The sequence below is a fragment of the Oryx dammah genome, unplaced genomic scaffold (assembly GCF_014754425.2).
Source record: "Oryx dammah isolate SB20612 unplaced genomic scaffold, SCBI_Odam_1.1 HiC_scaffold_23, whole genome shotgun sequence".
Classification (NCBI taxonomy): Eukaryota; Metazoa; Chordata; class Mammalia; order Artiodactyla; family Bovidae; genus Oryx; species Oryx dammah.
The window spans coordinates 25,700,373-25,715,966 of record NW_024070207.1 but is presented as its reverse complement, the minus strand read 5'-3'; the positions used below and the strand labels follow the sequence as shown (position 1 = coordinate 25,715,966).

The window sequence follows — 15,594 nt, the reverse complement described above, 5'->3', positions numbered from 1 at the left end:
TGTTAAATAAATTGATCTGTATCCAAAGACCTGATAAATGTCTAAAGCATAGCAAAGGTTCGCAAATGCTGTGGGATTTAAATGAAATGAAACTAAATTTGGAATTACTAGATAATGGTGGGTGATAAGTTATTTAAGAGATAATAGAGGTGCTTGGGGAGATGCATGTCACCTTTTAAACTGATTATCTGTTCATTCGTTCATTCAACAAATATCTACGCCTCGTGGAGCTTATAGTTTACAAAGGGAGACATTATAAAAAGATAAATGAGTAATATATAGTATATTAGATGGCAGTAAAAGGTTTATAGAAAAATAAATTGGGGGAGAGAGATGGGGAATATAGGAGTGGGGTTGCACACTAAGAAAGCCAAATTGGATTGAAGTCTATAGGTTGAGAGAAGATGCCAATCTAGGGTTAAAGCAAATGTAAGACCCCTCAGGTGCAAGTGTGCCTGGAATCTAATGTGATAATTCAAGCAAGAACTAATGGTGGCTTTGATGAGAGTAGTAGCAGTGGAGGCTGCGAAAAGTGGTTGAAATTCCGATATGTTGGAGAAGAGTGAATAATGACTTGCTAAGGGATAGGATTTGGGCTTTAAAAGAGAAAGAGAGCAGAGGTTGGAGTTTTAACTCCAAAGCCTGGGCCACAAGAAGGGCAGTATTGTCATAGAGGTGGAGAAGACTGGAAGGTACAAGGCTTTTTTGGCAGGGGTTGGGGGCAGTAATTTTGTACATGTTAAGTTTGAAGAGCCAGTTAGACTTTTGGAGAGATGTGGTTTAAGCACTGAGACATTGAAGTGTGTTCAGGGGGGATATAGGCTGGAGATGTATATTTGGAAATCATCAGTACGTTGATGGTGCTTAAAGCTGTGATAATGAATGAGATCACTAAGGGAGTAAGCATCAATAGATAAGAGGTTCAAGAACTGAACCTGGGGCAGTCCTTCATAAAACAGTTATCTAAAAAAGAACAATATTCTGGTGATAGAAAAAGAGTGAAGGAGGCAAGGAGGTAAATTATTTTCAACATGAAATTTGAAGAAACAGAATGTGAAGCTAATGAGATCGTTAGCCAAATTGCCAAAGCTTTAATGATTGCTGCCTTTAAGTAGCCATATCATGAGCAGATAGTTCAAATTCAAGACTTTGACTTGCTATTTTTATTTTTGGTGTAGTATTCCTATCTTATCATAGTCAAGATCTTCTTTGTACAGTTCTTCCGTGTATTCTTGCCACCTCTTCTTAATATCTTCTGCTTCTATTAGGTCCATACCATTTCTGTCCTTTATCGAGCCCATCTTTGCATGAAATGTTCCCTTGGTATCTCTAATTTTCTTGAAGAGATCTCTAGTCTTTCCCATTCTGTTGTTTTCCTCTATTTCTTTGCGTTGATTGCTGAGGAAGGCTTTCTTATCTCTTCTTGCTATTCTTTGGAACTCTGCATTCAGATGCTTATATCTTTCCTTTTCTCCTTTGCTTTTCGCCTCTCTTCTTTTCACAACTATTTCTAAGGCCTCCCCAGACAGCCATTTTGCTTTTTTGCATTTCTTTTCCATGGGGATGGTCTTGATCCCTGTCTCCTGTACAATGTCACGAACCTCCGTCCATAATTCATCAGGCACTCTATCTATCAGATCTAGTCCCTTAATTCTATTTTTCACTGTATAATCATAAGGGATTTGATTTAGGTCATACCTGAATGGTCTAGTGGTTTTCCCCACTTTCTTCAATTTCAATCTGAATTTGGCAATAAGGAGTTCATGATCTGAGCCACAGTCAGCTCCTGGTCTTGTTTTTACTGACTGTATAGAGCTTCTCCATCTTTGGCTGCAAAGAATATAATCAATCTGATTTCAGTGTTGATCATCTGGTGATGTCCATGTGTAGAGTCTTGTCTTGTGTTGTTGGAAGAGGGTGTTTGCTATGACCAGTGCGTTCTCTTGGCAAAACTCTATTAGCCTTTGCCCTGCTTCATTCTATATTCCAAGGCCAAATTTGCCTGTTACTCTATCCACTAATATTTTTGTTGCTGCTGCTGCTGCTAAGTCGCTTCAGTCGTGTCCGACTCTGTGCGACCCCATAGACGGCCTCCTACCAGGCTCCTCTGTCCCTGGGATTCTCCAGGCAAGAACACTGGAGTGGGTTGCCATGTCCTCCAATGCATGAAAGTGAAAAGTGAAAGTGAAGTCGCTCAGTCGTCCGACTCTTAGCAACCCCATGGACTGCAGCCTACCAGGCTCCTCTGTCCATGGGATTTTCCAGGCAAGAGTACTGGAATGGGGTGCCATTGCCTTCTCCGATATTTTCGTTAGCCTAGCACAATCAAAATGTTGCATGTAAGTCAGAGTGATAAAGTTGTTTTTTAAAAATACCATCATATCTTCTCAGTGAAAATGGCTACTCGCAGTAATCTTAATTCCTGAGGTTTCAGTAAAGGATATTTCTTCTATTTAGTGTCTCAGCATCAGAATTCAGTTGCATTTGGGGCTGTGCCTAACTCATTATAAGCACTCTTCATACATCCTTGGCTCTCCCATTTATTTAGTAAATAAAAAAAACAATTTAGCACATCATTGCATAAGATTTTTAGGGGACCTGATAATTTTAAGGTGGTAGTTGGAATTTTGGATTATGAGCCCACTTTCCATATTTGAAATAACCTCATAGCCTTCAGCTCTAATTTCTTGGTTCAATGCTCTAATTTCTTGGTTCAATTTTCTTAACTATTTAAACCACCTCTGAGATGACATCAATTTGCTTTTACATAGGATGTGCTTTAGTATTTGTGGAATGGCTCAGTGGGAAAATCTGCAAATTTTATGAATCATAAAAGCACATTTGTAAGACAGCATGGCATTTTATTGGGCCAATGACTGTTATCTCAGCATGTTTATCATCTTTTAAAAAATTAATGTTACTAATTTTTTTTGGCTGCACCACATAGCATGCAGCATCTTAGTTCCCCAACCAGGGATTGAATCCACACACTCTGCAGTGGAAGTGTGGAGTCTTAACCACTGGACAACCAGGGAAGTCCTCATGCTTTTAATGTTGTAATGTTAACACAATCAAGACAGAACTGGAACCAATATGAATTTATTATAGTAAATGGGAAATATAATTCAATCATGAAACTGTTGGGTAACATACACCAAATGAAAGCAAACCTAAAAAAATAGAGAGCCCCCCCACCCCCCAGGTTCTTAGTGTGATTTTAGTCCCTCTGGTGCTTTGGAGCAAATGAATCCTGCTCGCCCCATTGTGTGGAAGGCATTCGAAAGAAACAGGCGCTGCTTTGTGCATTAAAACAGACTCTGAGACCCTTAGCAGCTGCATCAGTCATCTCTAGGACTCCTCATGAGAGGGCTCTTTGAGCTCAATGGCGGCTTATGGTCCCAACAGCTTGGAAATCCAGTGAACATACAGCTGCCTGGTTGCCTGTGAAGCCCTCCCGCACTTCAGCCTGCCACAGTGGATCTGTTAGGTGGAACACATCTTTCCCGGTCAGCCAGGCTGCAAGACTATGGCTTTGAGGCTTCAGCTGCATCAAGAGCTGACTCCTGGCTCCATGTGATCGTATTTTCATATTCTCATGCCTACTTAGCATTTTATGGTATTGCATAAAGCAACTCCCTCAGAAGATTTTAAGAGTGAAAACACACTGGAATTGGTATCTATATCACATGGTGCTGTATCAAGCATGCCTTTGTCCTATGAGGGGGGTTGTTAAACTGCTGTGTCTCATTAGTCCAGATTTCTGGATTTGCAGATTAACCCCATGGCAGAGCATACCAACAGGTTTTCTTTTGTAAACAGAAACAAAATAACTGGTGAGCCCTCTTGGTATGGATTATGCTTTTAGGAAGCCATGCACATTCATTTCTTTGAGATATTCATATCAGTGTGACCTGTTCATTTATGGCTCACTTTTGACTTCTTGTAGCAAATATCCTTGGAGAAGGCAATGGCAACCCACTCCAGTATTCTTGCCTGGAGAATCCCAGGGACCTGGGAGCCTGGTGGGCTGCCGTCTATGGGATCGCACAGAGTCGGACACGACTGAAGTGACTTAGTAGCAGCAGCAGCAGCAGCAGCAAATATCCTAGGGAAACATTTTATCATTGTAGTTGTTTACTCGCTAAGTCATGTCAGACTCTTTGTGATGCCGTGTACTGTAGCTCACCAGGCTCCTCTGTTTATGTGATTTCCGAGCCAAGAATACTAGAGTGGGTTGCCATTTCCTTTTCCAGGGGATCTTGACCCAGGGATTGAACACACGTCTCCTGCATTGGCAGGCGGATTCTTTACCACTGAGGCACCTGGTAAGCCCCCAGGGAAACATTACTCTCCAAGAAATGCCAGCAAAAGTGTGAATCAAAATTCTTCAAAGTGTTTAATGCTCCTTGACCTAGTAATACTACTTCAGAGAATTTTATCCTGAGGGATTAAACAGACACGTCAAAGATTTATGGCTGTATGCATTCTCAGTCATTCAGTCATGTCCAACTCTTTGCAACCACAGGGACTATAGCCCACCAGGTTCCTTCGTCCATGGGATTATCCTGGGAAGAATACTGGAATGGGTAGCCATTATCTCCTCCAGGGGATCTTCCCAATCTAGTGACTGAACCCACATCTCCTATGTCTCCTGCATTGGCAGGTGGATTCTTTACCACTGGGCCACCTGGGAAGCCTGACAAAGATTTATACACAAGGGTGTTTGAAGTGGGATTATAACAGTGAGAAATCGGAAATAACAAATGTACAACTATAGAAAAATGGTTTAAATATTATATACTCATGTTGAAAAACATGCAACCTTTACAACTCATGTTTTTGAAGAAAGCTTAATGACATAGGAAAAGAGCACAATATAATATTAAGTGAAGAAAACAGATAAAGGAAAGTAACAGTGAGTATCTCTGGATGGTATAATTATAGCTACCTTTATAATTTTCTATATTTTTAAAAACTTCTAAAATGAATAAAAATTATAATCAGAAAGAGTAATGACTATCATGTATGCATGAATATATCTCTAAAAGAAATCCAGGAAATCTGGGGTAGTTTTAGCACCTAGCTCTCAATAAACATTCATGGGGTGTGTAGACAGATGAATGAATAAATGGCAGTTGACACTTATAGGTACCATCATTGAGTTTATATGATTGCAAGAAATAACAAATGAAGATTTATTCATTAAAAGGAGAAGAATTTCACACCAGTCAGCAGTTTGAAGGATGACATACACTGAGGGAATCACAAAATGAGTGGCTGATGGCAGCTAAGGTGTGGGGCCGGTTGCTGTTCTTGTGGCCCAGCTGTCAGCACCATCTTTCTTCTCGTTCTGTGCATCTTCGAAGTATCTCTCGAGCCTGTTGTTTTCACTGGTCTGTGTTCACTTTGGCCAGTGACTGAGCAAGTGCAGGTAAAATCAAAGTCACAAGTTCATTTCCCATGTGAATCTGCAAACACTTCATCATACAGGGCGACAGTATCCCAAGGCCAAGTCTGGCTAGCCAGCTCTCAGAGATGGCTGTTTGGTCATGTGGACAAGCAGGGGAGTGGTGATGGATCATGGAAACCTGCCTCTAACATTTGTGAGACAACTCAAAATGCCCGTGTCCAGAGGGCTGTGTGTTCTGTTCTTGAGGGTTGTTGTCTAAAACAGAGGGGTGCTATGCATAACATTAGCTACCCAAGGAATTAGTATAAAACTTAGCCATGTCACAGTATTTTTTTAAACAGGTTCATAGTAAGCTGTTCATGGAAATGATTGATGAGCCCAATTGGTCTACATTCTGTCCTTCAAGGTATTAATATCTTTTGGCTATTTTGATCAAATTGCTGAACAGGATCTGGCTTCTCTGCAAGTGCATCAGGAGACAACATTGGATGTGTGAATGAAATCTAAATATTTCCACGGCAGTGCATTCCCTTATCTGTACAGGAACCTGCATCAAAGAAAGCCATTAGACTAGTGCAGAGCTTTCTGTATCTCTGCTCTTGGTGGCTTATCAAACACAGGGTTCTTGATTGCGGTTACTCTTAAACCCAAGTATATGGTAACAGTGCCCTGTTTGTATCTCCTCTGTCTTGATCCTGCTAAGGTATTAGATTTATGTTTGTCTTTTCCAGCCTGAGTCACCTCTCATCACTCATTTTTCAAAACCCTTATTCAGGGATTGAGGAATTCATGGTTTGGAGCCTGATAGTCCTTGTCCTAGAGTTCGCAATGCCTGCAAATGTGACTGATTCCCTTGAATCGATCAGCGGGATATTTTATTCCTCAGGATTTTTAAGGAAGAGGAAGAGAATATTTTCTGAGCACTAACAAGGTGCTGTGGTTTACTAGGCATTTTCACATACAGTGTCTGAGTTAATCCTCACTAATAACCAAAGAAGGTAGGTATAATTACCCCCAGTGTTAAAAATGAGAAAGCTGTGGCTTTGAGAACTTAAACGACTGAATCATAATTTGAGTACTGGTCAGTTGGATTTCAAAACCTGCAATTTTCCCATTGGACACACTGACTCCCAGGAATAGCAGGAATATTTTAGGCTGAACCTCATAGCACAACAATCAGCTGGCCTCTGCTCAGCTCCTGCCTTTCTCCTGTACCTAAATTCCATTCCACTTTGCTTGTGTTACCTTGGCAAGATCAGGCCTTTGCAGCAAGGCCAGAAAATTAAGCTTTGAACCACTAATAAGGAGACCATTGATTTGAGCCTGTTTTCAATTTTGTCCTCAAACCCAGTTACTCTTTGTGTTTTACCTCATTCCCAGTAACTCATAACCCAGTCCAAGCTGGCATAACTGGTACTTGCTGGGTGCTCAGCCTTTCAAGGCATATTGGACTCCATCATCCACTCGAGAGCCAGAAAGTTCTTCAGTTGTAGGAACATAAAGGTTACTATGGCAAAGGCAAGCACGGCCCTCCTCTAGGTCAGAGTAGCAAGCAGAACAACTTGCAAAATGATCTACCAGAGGAGGCTTGATGTGTATTAGAAGAGATCAGAGAAAAATGTGCCATTTGGTCTGAAGGTAAGAGAAGAAAGGGAGAAGGGAACTTTCAAGAACATGAACATGAAAAGGGATGACCGTTAACTTCAGAACAACTGAGGAGAACAAGCTGGGGGTTAATCTTAGACTGAAGGGGAGTGAAAACCCAAGTGCAAGCATCCTTCTGAGAGACCAATTCCATCCAGGTTCTGAGCATCATAGTTTGAGATTGGAATGAAAATTGTCAGAGGCCTCTTAGAGTTAGGCATTACACATTAGGCTCAGATGTATCCCCAAGCCACCATTTTTAGAGATATTGAGGGGTTAACCTTCCAAGGTTGGCACCAAGTCCCTGACAAATCAATCTGTACTGTTTTGGCTTCTTCCTTTCCCATTTTTGTTGTCCACTTGGCAGCTTTCTAGGGAAATAATCTATCTAGTTTAGGGCCTTAGGCGGCAAACTTCCGAGGAATGTATTGTGGAGACTAGGAGGTTGGATAAAGGGTTATAGGAAACTCAAGATGGCTGAACATGGCTCCTAGATTTCTTCCCTACTATGCTCTTATAGTTTCTGCTGCCAGGGTTGCCCAGAGGGAGCCTGAGCATAATTCCCAGTTGCCAACTGTCATTTTCTGTACCCACAGGAGAGCAGGATGAGGCTAGTCTCCTGGGCCATTTTGGAGGCATCCTCTTATGCAACCGAATTTCTTAGGGAAATGCAAATTTGGGAGTAAATGCCAGAAGGTCAAGCTTTGAGGAACAAAGTGGGCCCAGTGTGGAGAGCTTGGCAGTGCCGTGTTTTGGTACCTGCCCCTTTCTTTCCTTTAAGTGTCTTGGAATCTGTGGTTCAGCATTGTCATCAGCAAGAAGCTACAAGTGACATAAGAGGCCAACCAAGGGGAAGGGGCACCACAGAGTTAAGAAGGTGGTGGGCTGGGTGGGGAGGGGGTTAACAGCAGAAATAATCACAAGACTGGCTATTTGTCAAAGAAACACTCTTTTGAACACCATGAAGCATGGGAAAAGACCAGCTTTAGTATCTATTTCAGGTTCCTACATTTATACAACCTCACTACATAAAATGTCTGATTATATCAGGGAGGGCAGGACTCCTCATTTTATCAAAGCAATCACTATAGTAAACAGTTACAAAGAATAGAACCTCATTTTTCTAATACTGTGCTGTCTAATCTGATAGCCACTGTCCATGTGTAGCTCTTCAGCATTTGGAACATGGCTAGTTTGAATTGAGATGTTCTGTAAAGGTAAGATACACAGCAGAATTCAAAGATTTCGCATGGAAAAAAGTATGATGTTTTATATTGATTACATGTTGAAATAATAAAGTTTGAGGTATATTGAAGTAAATGAAACATTAGTTTTGTCTGTTTCTATTTTTACCTTTTTAACACGACTACAAGAACATTTAAAATTACATAGGTGGCTTGCAATAGATTTCTATTAGACAATGCTGTTTTAGTGCATTCAAAAATAAGATTTGAGTTTAAGCATCTTTACAGTAGTACACTTGTTGCTTTAAGTACTAGCTGTATAGGAGAAACAGATTCATTGCAAAAGAATGGCAGGGAGGAATGGAGATTTGCAAATGGGGAAGCTGATTATAAAGGGTGAGAGGGTGCAGGGGTACCAGGGGGTGGTCAGTTGCCAGAAACAAGTGTGCTTTTTCTCCTATAGCTCCATCTGATCTAGCTGGGGCTGTGCGAAGCGAGGGAGAGGCACTTTGAAACTGGTCTGCCTTTAGCATCTTAGCCTTCAAGCTCTGAGTGGGACATGGTGGTGATGTAACGCACACTTTCCCTGCGCCCCTCTGGACCCCCATCCCTGGCCAAGAGAAGAAGAAGGCATGCGGCGAGCCCCTTCTTCATAGCCAGGGCCATCTGGGAGAACTGTTGCCGCACCTCCTTCTGCCAATAGGCATAGATGAGTGGGTTGAGCAGGGAGTTGCCCACTCCGAGCAGCCACAGGTACTGTTCCAGCACCAGGTAGAGGTGGCACTCCTGGCAGGCCACCTGCACAATGCTCGTGATAAGGAATGGGGACCAGGACAGAGTGAAGCTGCCAATGAGAATGGCCACCGTGCGCACAGCTTTGAAGTCACTGGGGGTCCGTAGGGGCCGGTGAGCCCTGGCTAGGGTTCCCGCATGCTCCATGTTGCGGATCTGCTGGCTGTGCGTGGAGGCAATCTTGAGTATGTCACAGTAGAAAAAGACAAAGAGCAGTAGGGCTGGAAAGAAGCCGACGCAGGAGAGGGTCAGCACGAAGCGCGGGTGAAACACAGCGAAGAAGCTGCAGGACCCTTTGTAGGTGGTCTGCTGGAATCCGTGGATCCCGAGGGGAAGGAAGCCAATGAGGTTAGACACCAACCACAGCCCAGCAAGGCAGGCCCCGACCATGAACCCATTCATGATTTGGAAATAGCGGAGGGGCTGCTTGATGGCAAGGTACCTGTCAAAGGCAATCAGCATGACCGTGAGGACAGAGGCGGCTGCAGAAGAAGTGACAAATGCCATCCGAAGGCTGCACAGTGTCTTCTCTGTGGGCCGAGCCGGGCTGGAGAGCTGGTCTGTGACTAGGCCAGAGATGGCCAGGCCAAGCAAGGTGTCAGCCACAGCCAGATTCAAGGTGAAACAGAGACTGATGCTATCATTCTTGAGGATCAACGACAGTACCGCCATGGCCACGAGGGCATTAGCAGCAATAATGAGGGAGGCCAGGACAGCAAGGATCACTCCAAATGAGACAGATGATTCCATGTCTGGAAGTGGCAGTATTTCCACTTACCGGGGGATACTGGCCCTCCAGCTCAAATTCTCACAGGCTGGGTGATACGGAGCTGTGTGTTCAGAGCTGGCAGTCCAGGCTGGCGGCTGGCCGTCTTTGGGATCCTGCTGGTCATGGAGAATCACTCCTTCTTTGGTTTTCAGTCCTCAGCCTCTTGCCTCTCCAGTGATCTGACGGCAGCAACCCCAGTGCAGATGTATCCCTTGGCCCTGAGCTAGTCCCTCCTCCAACAACCAAGTTACTAGACAACTCCCAAGTACCTGCCTCCTGTTGTCTCGCCAGGCTCTCTCCCTTCACTAATGTTTCAAGGACTTTGTTTGGAGAGACCAGGGCATTTATCAGGTCTCCTATCTCGCAGAAGATATAATTGACTCTAATCACACATTTTTTCCTCCATAACGTGATCTTAAATGTCCACTTCTTTCCTTCCTGAGCCTCAAATACTAGCTTGACAACTAATCTCAGCTGAATTAAGCATTTTCTGGATAACGAATTCTCACTTACTCTTATGACTGCTTTTAATCAAACAAGATGACCATAATCCATTGAAGTGGGAAGTGGGGCAGGCAAGCTATTTTAGGGTCCAGCATACTTTCAGGAGAGTTATACACATGTTGGAAGTTTCGTATCTTTCATTTCCTAACACCTCAGATTCTAATTCTTTCAAATAGGGTGTGCTGGTCCCCTATTTCTCATCCCTCAAAGCTTGATTAGTTGAGGATTCAGAAAGGCCAGAGAAGCAAAAGAGAATTGTTACTAGCTGTCATTCGGTTTAGAAGAGAGCCCGCTCCCTATTGAAAGCTGCTGTCTGTTGGGTATACTCATTGAGAAAATTTCTGCCTTATGTTGGACCCTGTCTCTGGTCAAGAGTTGTGGCTGCCAGCCTTGTACTTTCTTCTTTTTGCCTGTGCCAAGCGGCATGTGGGACCTGACTAGGCACGTGGGACCTGACTAGGCACGTGGGATCTGACTAGGCACGTGGGACCTGACTAGGCGTGTGGGACCTGACTAGGGATTGAACCTGTGCCCCCTTCAGTGGAAGTGTGGAGTCCTAACCACCAGACTGCCAGGAAAGTGCCTGCCTTGTACTTTCTTGATCCTGTGACCTTGCCTTTCTTTTTAAAGAATTTTATTTTATTGAAGTATAGCTAATTTACAATGTTGTGTTAATTTTTACTGTACAGCAAATTGATTCAGTTTTATATATATATGTACACATTCTTTTTCATGTTCTTTTCCATTATGGTGTATCATAGGATATTGAATATAGTTCCCTGTGCTATACAGTAGGACCTTGTTGTTTATCCATCTACTAATCCCAAACTCCCAGTCCCTCCCCCACCCTGCCATTAGCAACCACAAGTATGTTTTCTGTGTCTGTGAGTCTGTTTCTGTTTCATAGATATGTTCATTTGTGTCATATTTTAGATTCCACATATAAGGGATATCATATGATGTTTGTGTGTCTCTCTGACTTCCTTCACTGGGTATGATAATCTTTAGGCCCATCTATGTTGCTGCAAATGGCACAGTTTCATTCCTTTTTATGGCTGAATAATATTCCATAGTCTCTATATGCCACATCTTCTTTATCCATTCATCTGCTTATGGGCATTTAGGTTGTTTCCATGTCTTGGCTATTGTAAATAGTGCTGCAATGAACATTGGGGGTCCATGTATCTTTTTGAATTATAGTTTTCTCCAGATATATGCCCAGAAATGGGATTGCAGGATCATATTAGCCTTGTTTTTCTTGATCCTATTGACTTGAGCTATCTCTGGGACAGGAGAAGGCAAGGTGAGCTGTACTCTGGAAAGTGTCTGCTCTAATATTTGGTTGTGGAATTTTCCATTTTCCAGCGATAGAGTTAGACCAAAGGACAGCAATGTTGCTGAGGCAGGTGAGATGGGGCCTCGGAGAGTGGCTGTGTAGCTCATTCTTATTTAGATTGTATATCCATTTGCTCAGGTACATTAGAACTAACCTTTTGCATGCTACTCTCATCTTGGATACCAAGAAGAGAGGGGTGGGGAGAAGAGTGATTAGAAGCTTATTTACTCAATTCGGGTCAGAGCACAAATGGGAAAGGTTAGTGTTTTAAGTGAAAGCGTGGAGAGCAGGGTGCAGAGTTGGAAGCAAATATTGTATTCCAGGATGTTTTGACAGTCTGAGAGGGCCTTTGGCAGATGTCTCTCTTACAAGGATCAGAAAGCCTGTAGGGTGGTATTCTGGTTGCCAACCTGAACAGTTCTTATTCTTTGGTACATCCATTAGGAGGCTGGCTTCAGTCGCTTAGCACTTGGTCTAACTTTATACCTGGGTCTATGGCATGCTTTTGTCTCCCCAGCCCCTTGACTCTCCGTGTGGAGTCAAGATGGCTGTTTCAAGGCCATGCTAAAATTCGAGAGTGCATCAGAGTCCCCCGGAGGGCTGATATACACCCAGATTCTTGAGGCTCACTGCCAGAGTTTCGGATTCATTAGTTCTGAGGCGTTCCCAAGAATCTGCATTTCTAACAAGCTCCCAGGTGATGCTTATGCTTATGCGCCTCTAGTGAAATGCTCCAGGGAAATGGTTCTTAACCTTAACTGTGCAGTGGAAACACTTGTTGATTCCCAAAGTACTGACATTTGGGTCACACACCAAGGGATTCTTATGTCCTTAGTCTGAGATGTGACTTCTGCATCTGGAATTTTCAAAGATCTACAAGTGATTCTAATATGCAGCCAGGGGTGGGAACCACTGTCCAATGGCAAAAGCACAGGCTCTGAATTCAGGACACTTGGGGGCTACCCCTACATTAATTCCTGTGCTTTTGTGTGGACAAATGACTTCACTTCTCTGACTTAGCTTTGGCTTCCTCATGTGTGACATGGGGACGATAATACCTACATCTCAGTGTTGTGGGGATGATCAAAACGAGATTATGATGGATATGAAAAGGCTTTTTAAAAGATTGTATTTATTTACGGCTGCAATGGGTCTTTGTTGCTCCATGAGGGCTTTCTCTAGTTGGGATGAGCAGGGGGCCACTCTTCATTGCGGTGTGCAGGCTTCTCATTGCAGTGGCTTCTCTTGTTGTGGAACATAGGCTCTAGGGCATGTGGGCTTCAGTGGTTGTGACACATGGCCTTAATTGCCCTGCTGCATGTGGGATCTTCCTGGAGCAAGGATTGAACCTATGACTCCTGCATTAGCAGGAGGATTCGTAACCACTGGACCACCAGGGAAGTCCATGGAAAGGCTTTCATTGAGTTTACATTCTTATTGAGGAGAAGGAAAATGACATGAATATCCATCCAATGTTGATAAATACAATGAAGGAAAAGGGCTTCCCTCGTGGCTCAGATGGTAAAGAATCTGCCTGAAATGTGGGACACCCGGGTTTGATCACAATGTGGGAGACCTGAGTTCGATCCCTGGGTTGGGAATATCTCCTGGAGGAGGGCATGGCAACCCACTCCAGTAGTCTTTCCTGGAGAATCCCCATGGGCAGAGGAGCCTAGTGGGCTCCAGTCCATGGGGTCGCAAAGAGTCAGACACGACTGAGCAACTAAGCACAGCACATGGAGGAAAAATAAAGCAGCTGCTGCTGCTAAGTCACTTCAGTTGTGTCTGACTCTGTGCGACGCCATAGAGGGCAGCCCACCATGCTCCCCCGTCGCTGGGATTCTCCAGGCAAAAACACTGGAGTGGGTTGCCATTTCCTTCTCCAATGCATGAAAGGGAAAAGTGAAAGTGAAGTCGCTCAGTCATGTCCAACTCTTAGCAACCCCATGGACTGCAGCCCACCAGGCTCCTCTGCCAATGGGATTTTCCAGGCAAGAGTACTAGAGCGTGGTGCCATTGCCTTCTCCAAAAGCAGCTAATTGTGTCCAACTCTTTGTGACTCCATGGACTGTAGCCTGCTAGCTTCCTCTGTCCATGGCATTCTCCAGGCAAGAATACTGGAGTGGGTTGCCATTTCCTACTCAAGGGAATATTCCCTACTCAGGGATCTAACCCGGGTCTCCTGCATTACAGTCAGATTCTTCACTGTTTGAGCCACTAGGGAAGCCTTGTCTTCTAGTCTCTTGTGCACCAAAGGGTGAAACAGATCAGGAACATTGGTATGACCTGACAACTTTGTAAAAATGCAGATCTTTTGCCTTTGGTAGTTCTTCTGCTGGTTCCTCTGCTTAAGATGCTCTTGCCCATTCCCTATCTTCCATCTACAAGGTGACTACCTTCAAGGTCCAGTTCAACTATTACCTGCCTTTCTGTAGTACACAACAATCTGCTTTCCAACCCCAGCTTCCTCTGACCCCAAGCAGTCAGAATGAATTGATGCCTTATCTAGTTCCAATAGCATTTCACTCATGTCTTCACTGCAACACTCATCCTTTTGTATATTTATTCACATATGTAACTGTCTGGCAACACTGTGAGCTGGAATCATGTAGTTTTGTTCACTGTAGTATCCCCAGCATCTAGACCAGCACCTGAACACTAACAAACACAGGATATGACTTTATGTTGGTGTTAGACGTGTTCTTTTTTTTGAGTGTAAAAAGATACCAGCATGGAATATCACCTCCTTTGCTATCACCCTGAGGCAAACCACCATCATTTCTTGCCTGAATTATTGTGGAGCTTCACGACTTGTCCTCCTGCTTCTGTCCTAGGCATTTCCACGCACCCTCCCCACCCCTGACTTCCCCACCCTTGGCCACATCCAGTCTGTGGCCAAGGTGATCCTGCTAAAATGTAAGTCAGACTAACATCCTTTGGTGGCTTCTCACCTCACATTGAGTAAAATCCAAATGTTGAGTAAAACCCAATATGTTCATGCCTGATCTGCTCCCCTGACCCCTATTTATCCTGTGCATAGAGGCTAAAGATACAGACTTTGGAGCCACACTATCCTGGTTCTCCCATTTATCAGTTATGTGACCTAGGGCAAGTGACTTAACTTCTCTGTGCCTCAGTTTCCTCATCAGTAAAATGGGGACAATAGTATCTCCTTCATAGGGTTGCTATGAGAAGTAAATGAATTAATATGTGTAAAGTACCTAGAAAAGTGTCTAGTATGTGGTGGGTACTAAATCAGATTTTGTTAAATAAACACAACTCTGTCATCCCCTTGCCTGCTCCTCTCCAGCCAGTCTGGCATGCTTGTTGTTTCTAAAACACACTCCTGTCTCAGGACCTTTGCACGTACTGTTCCTGCTGCCTACAACACTCTTCTCCCAGATATCTCCAAGTGTTGCTCCTCATCTTCTTGTAGATCTCTGCCTTCATGTCACTTTACTGGGGAAGGGGCTTCTTTGACTGACACCGTTTATAAAATAGCAACACTCTCCTGCTCTCTGTCACCAATGCTGCTTTATTTTTCCTTCATAGTATTTATTAAGATTGGATGTATCTTCATGTAATTTTCCTTCTCCTCAATAAGAGTGTAAACTCCATAAGGACAGGAATTCCACTTCCCTTGATTGGTGTTATATCTCCAGCACTTATACCAGTGTCTAGCATATAATAGTTGCTCAATAAATATTTGTTGAATGGGTGAATAAAAGACAAAAGCAAGAAAATTAAGGTCATGCTCTTTCTGCCAAGGTAACATGGCAATAAAAATGTGATAAAGAAAAGAGACCTGGATAAAGGTAAGAAAATGGTAATGGTGTAGAAAGGGACAAAGGGAAAATAAAAGCCTCTTTCCCTTTACCCTCATCTGTTTCCATAAAGGTAACCATAGATGTATTTTCAGTTTCATTAACCAATAATTGTATTGTGTACTTGCTAT

At 43.4% G+C, this 15,594-nt stretch overlaps 1 protein-coding gene across 1 annotated transcript; it reads right to left on the bottom strand.

Moving 5' to 3' along the window:
* Positions 1-8,772: 8,772 nt before the first annotated feature.
* GPR119 (G protein-coupled receptor 119) lies at positions 8,773-9,780 on the bottom strand. Its single transcript, XM_040265165.1, has one exon. The coding sequence runs from the start codon at positions 9,778-9,780 to the stop codon at positions 8,773-8,775; it is 1,008 nt and encodes a 335-aa protein (XP_040121099.1).
* Positions 9,781-15,594: the final 5,814 nt, after the last annotated feature.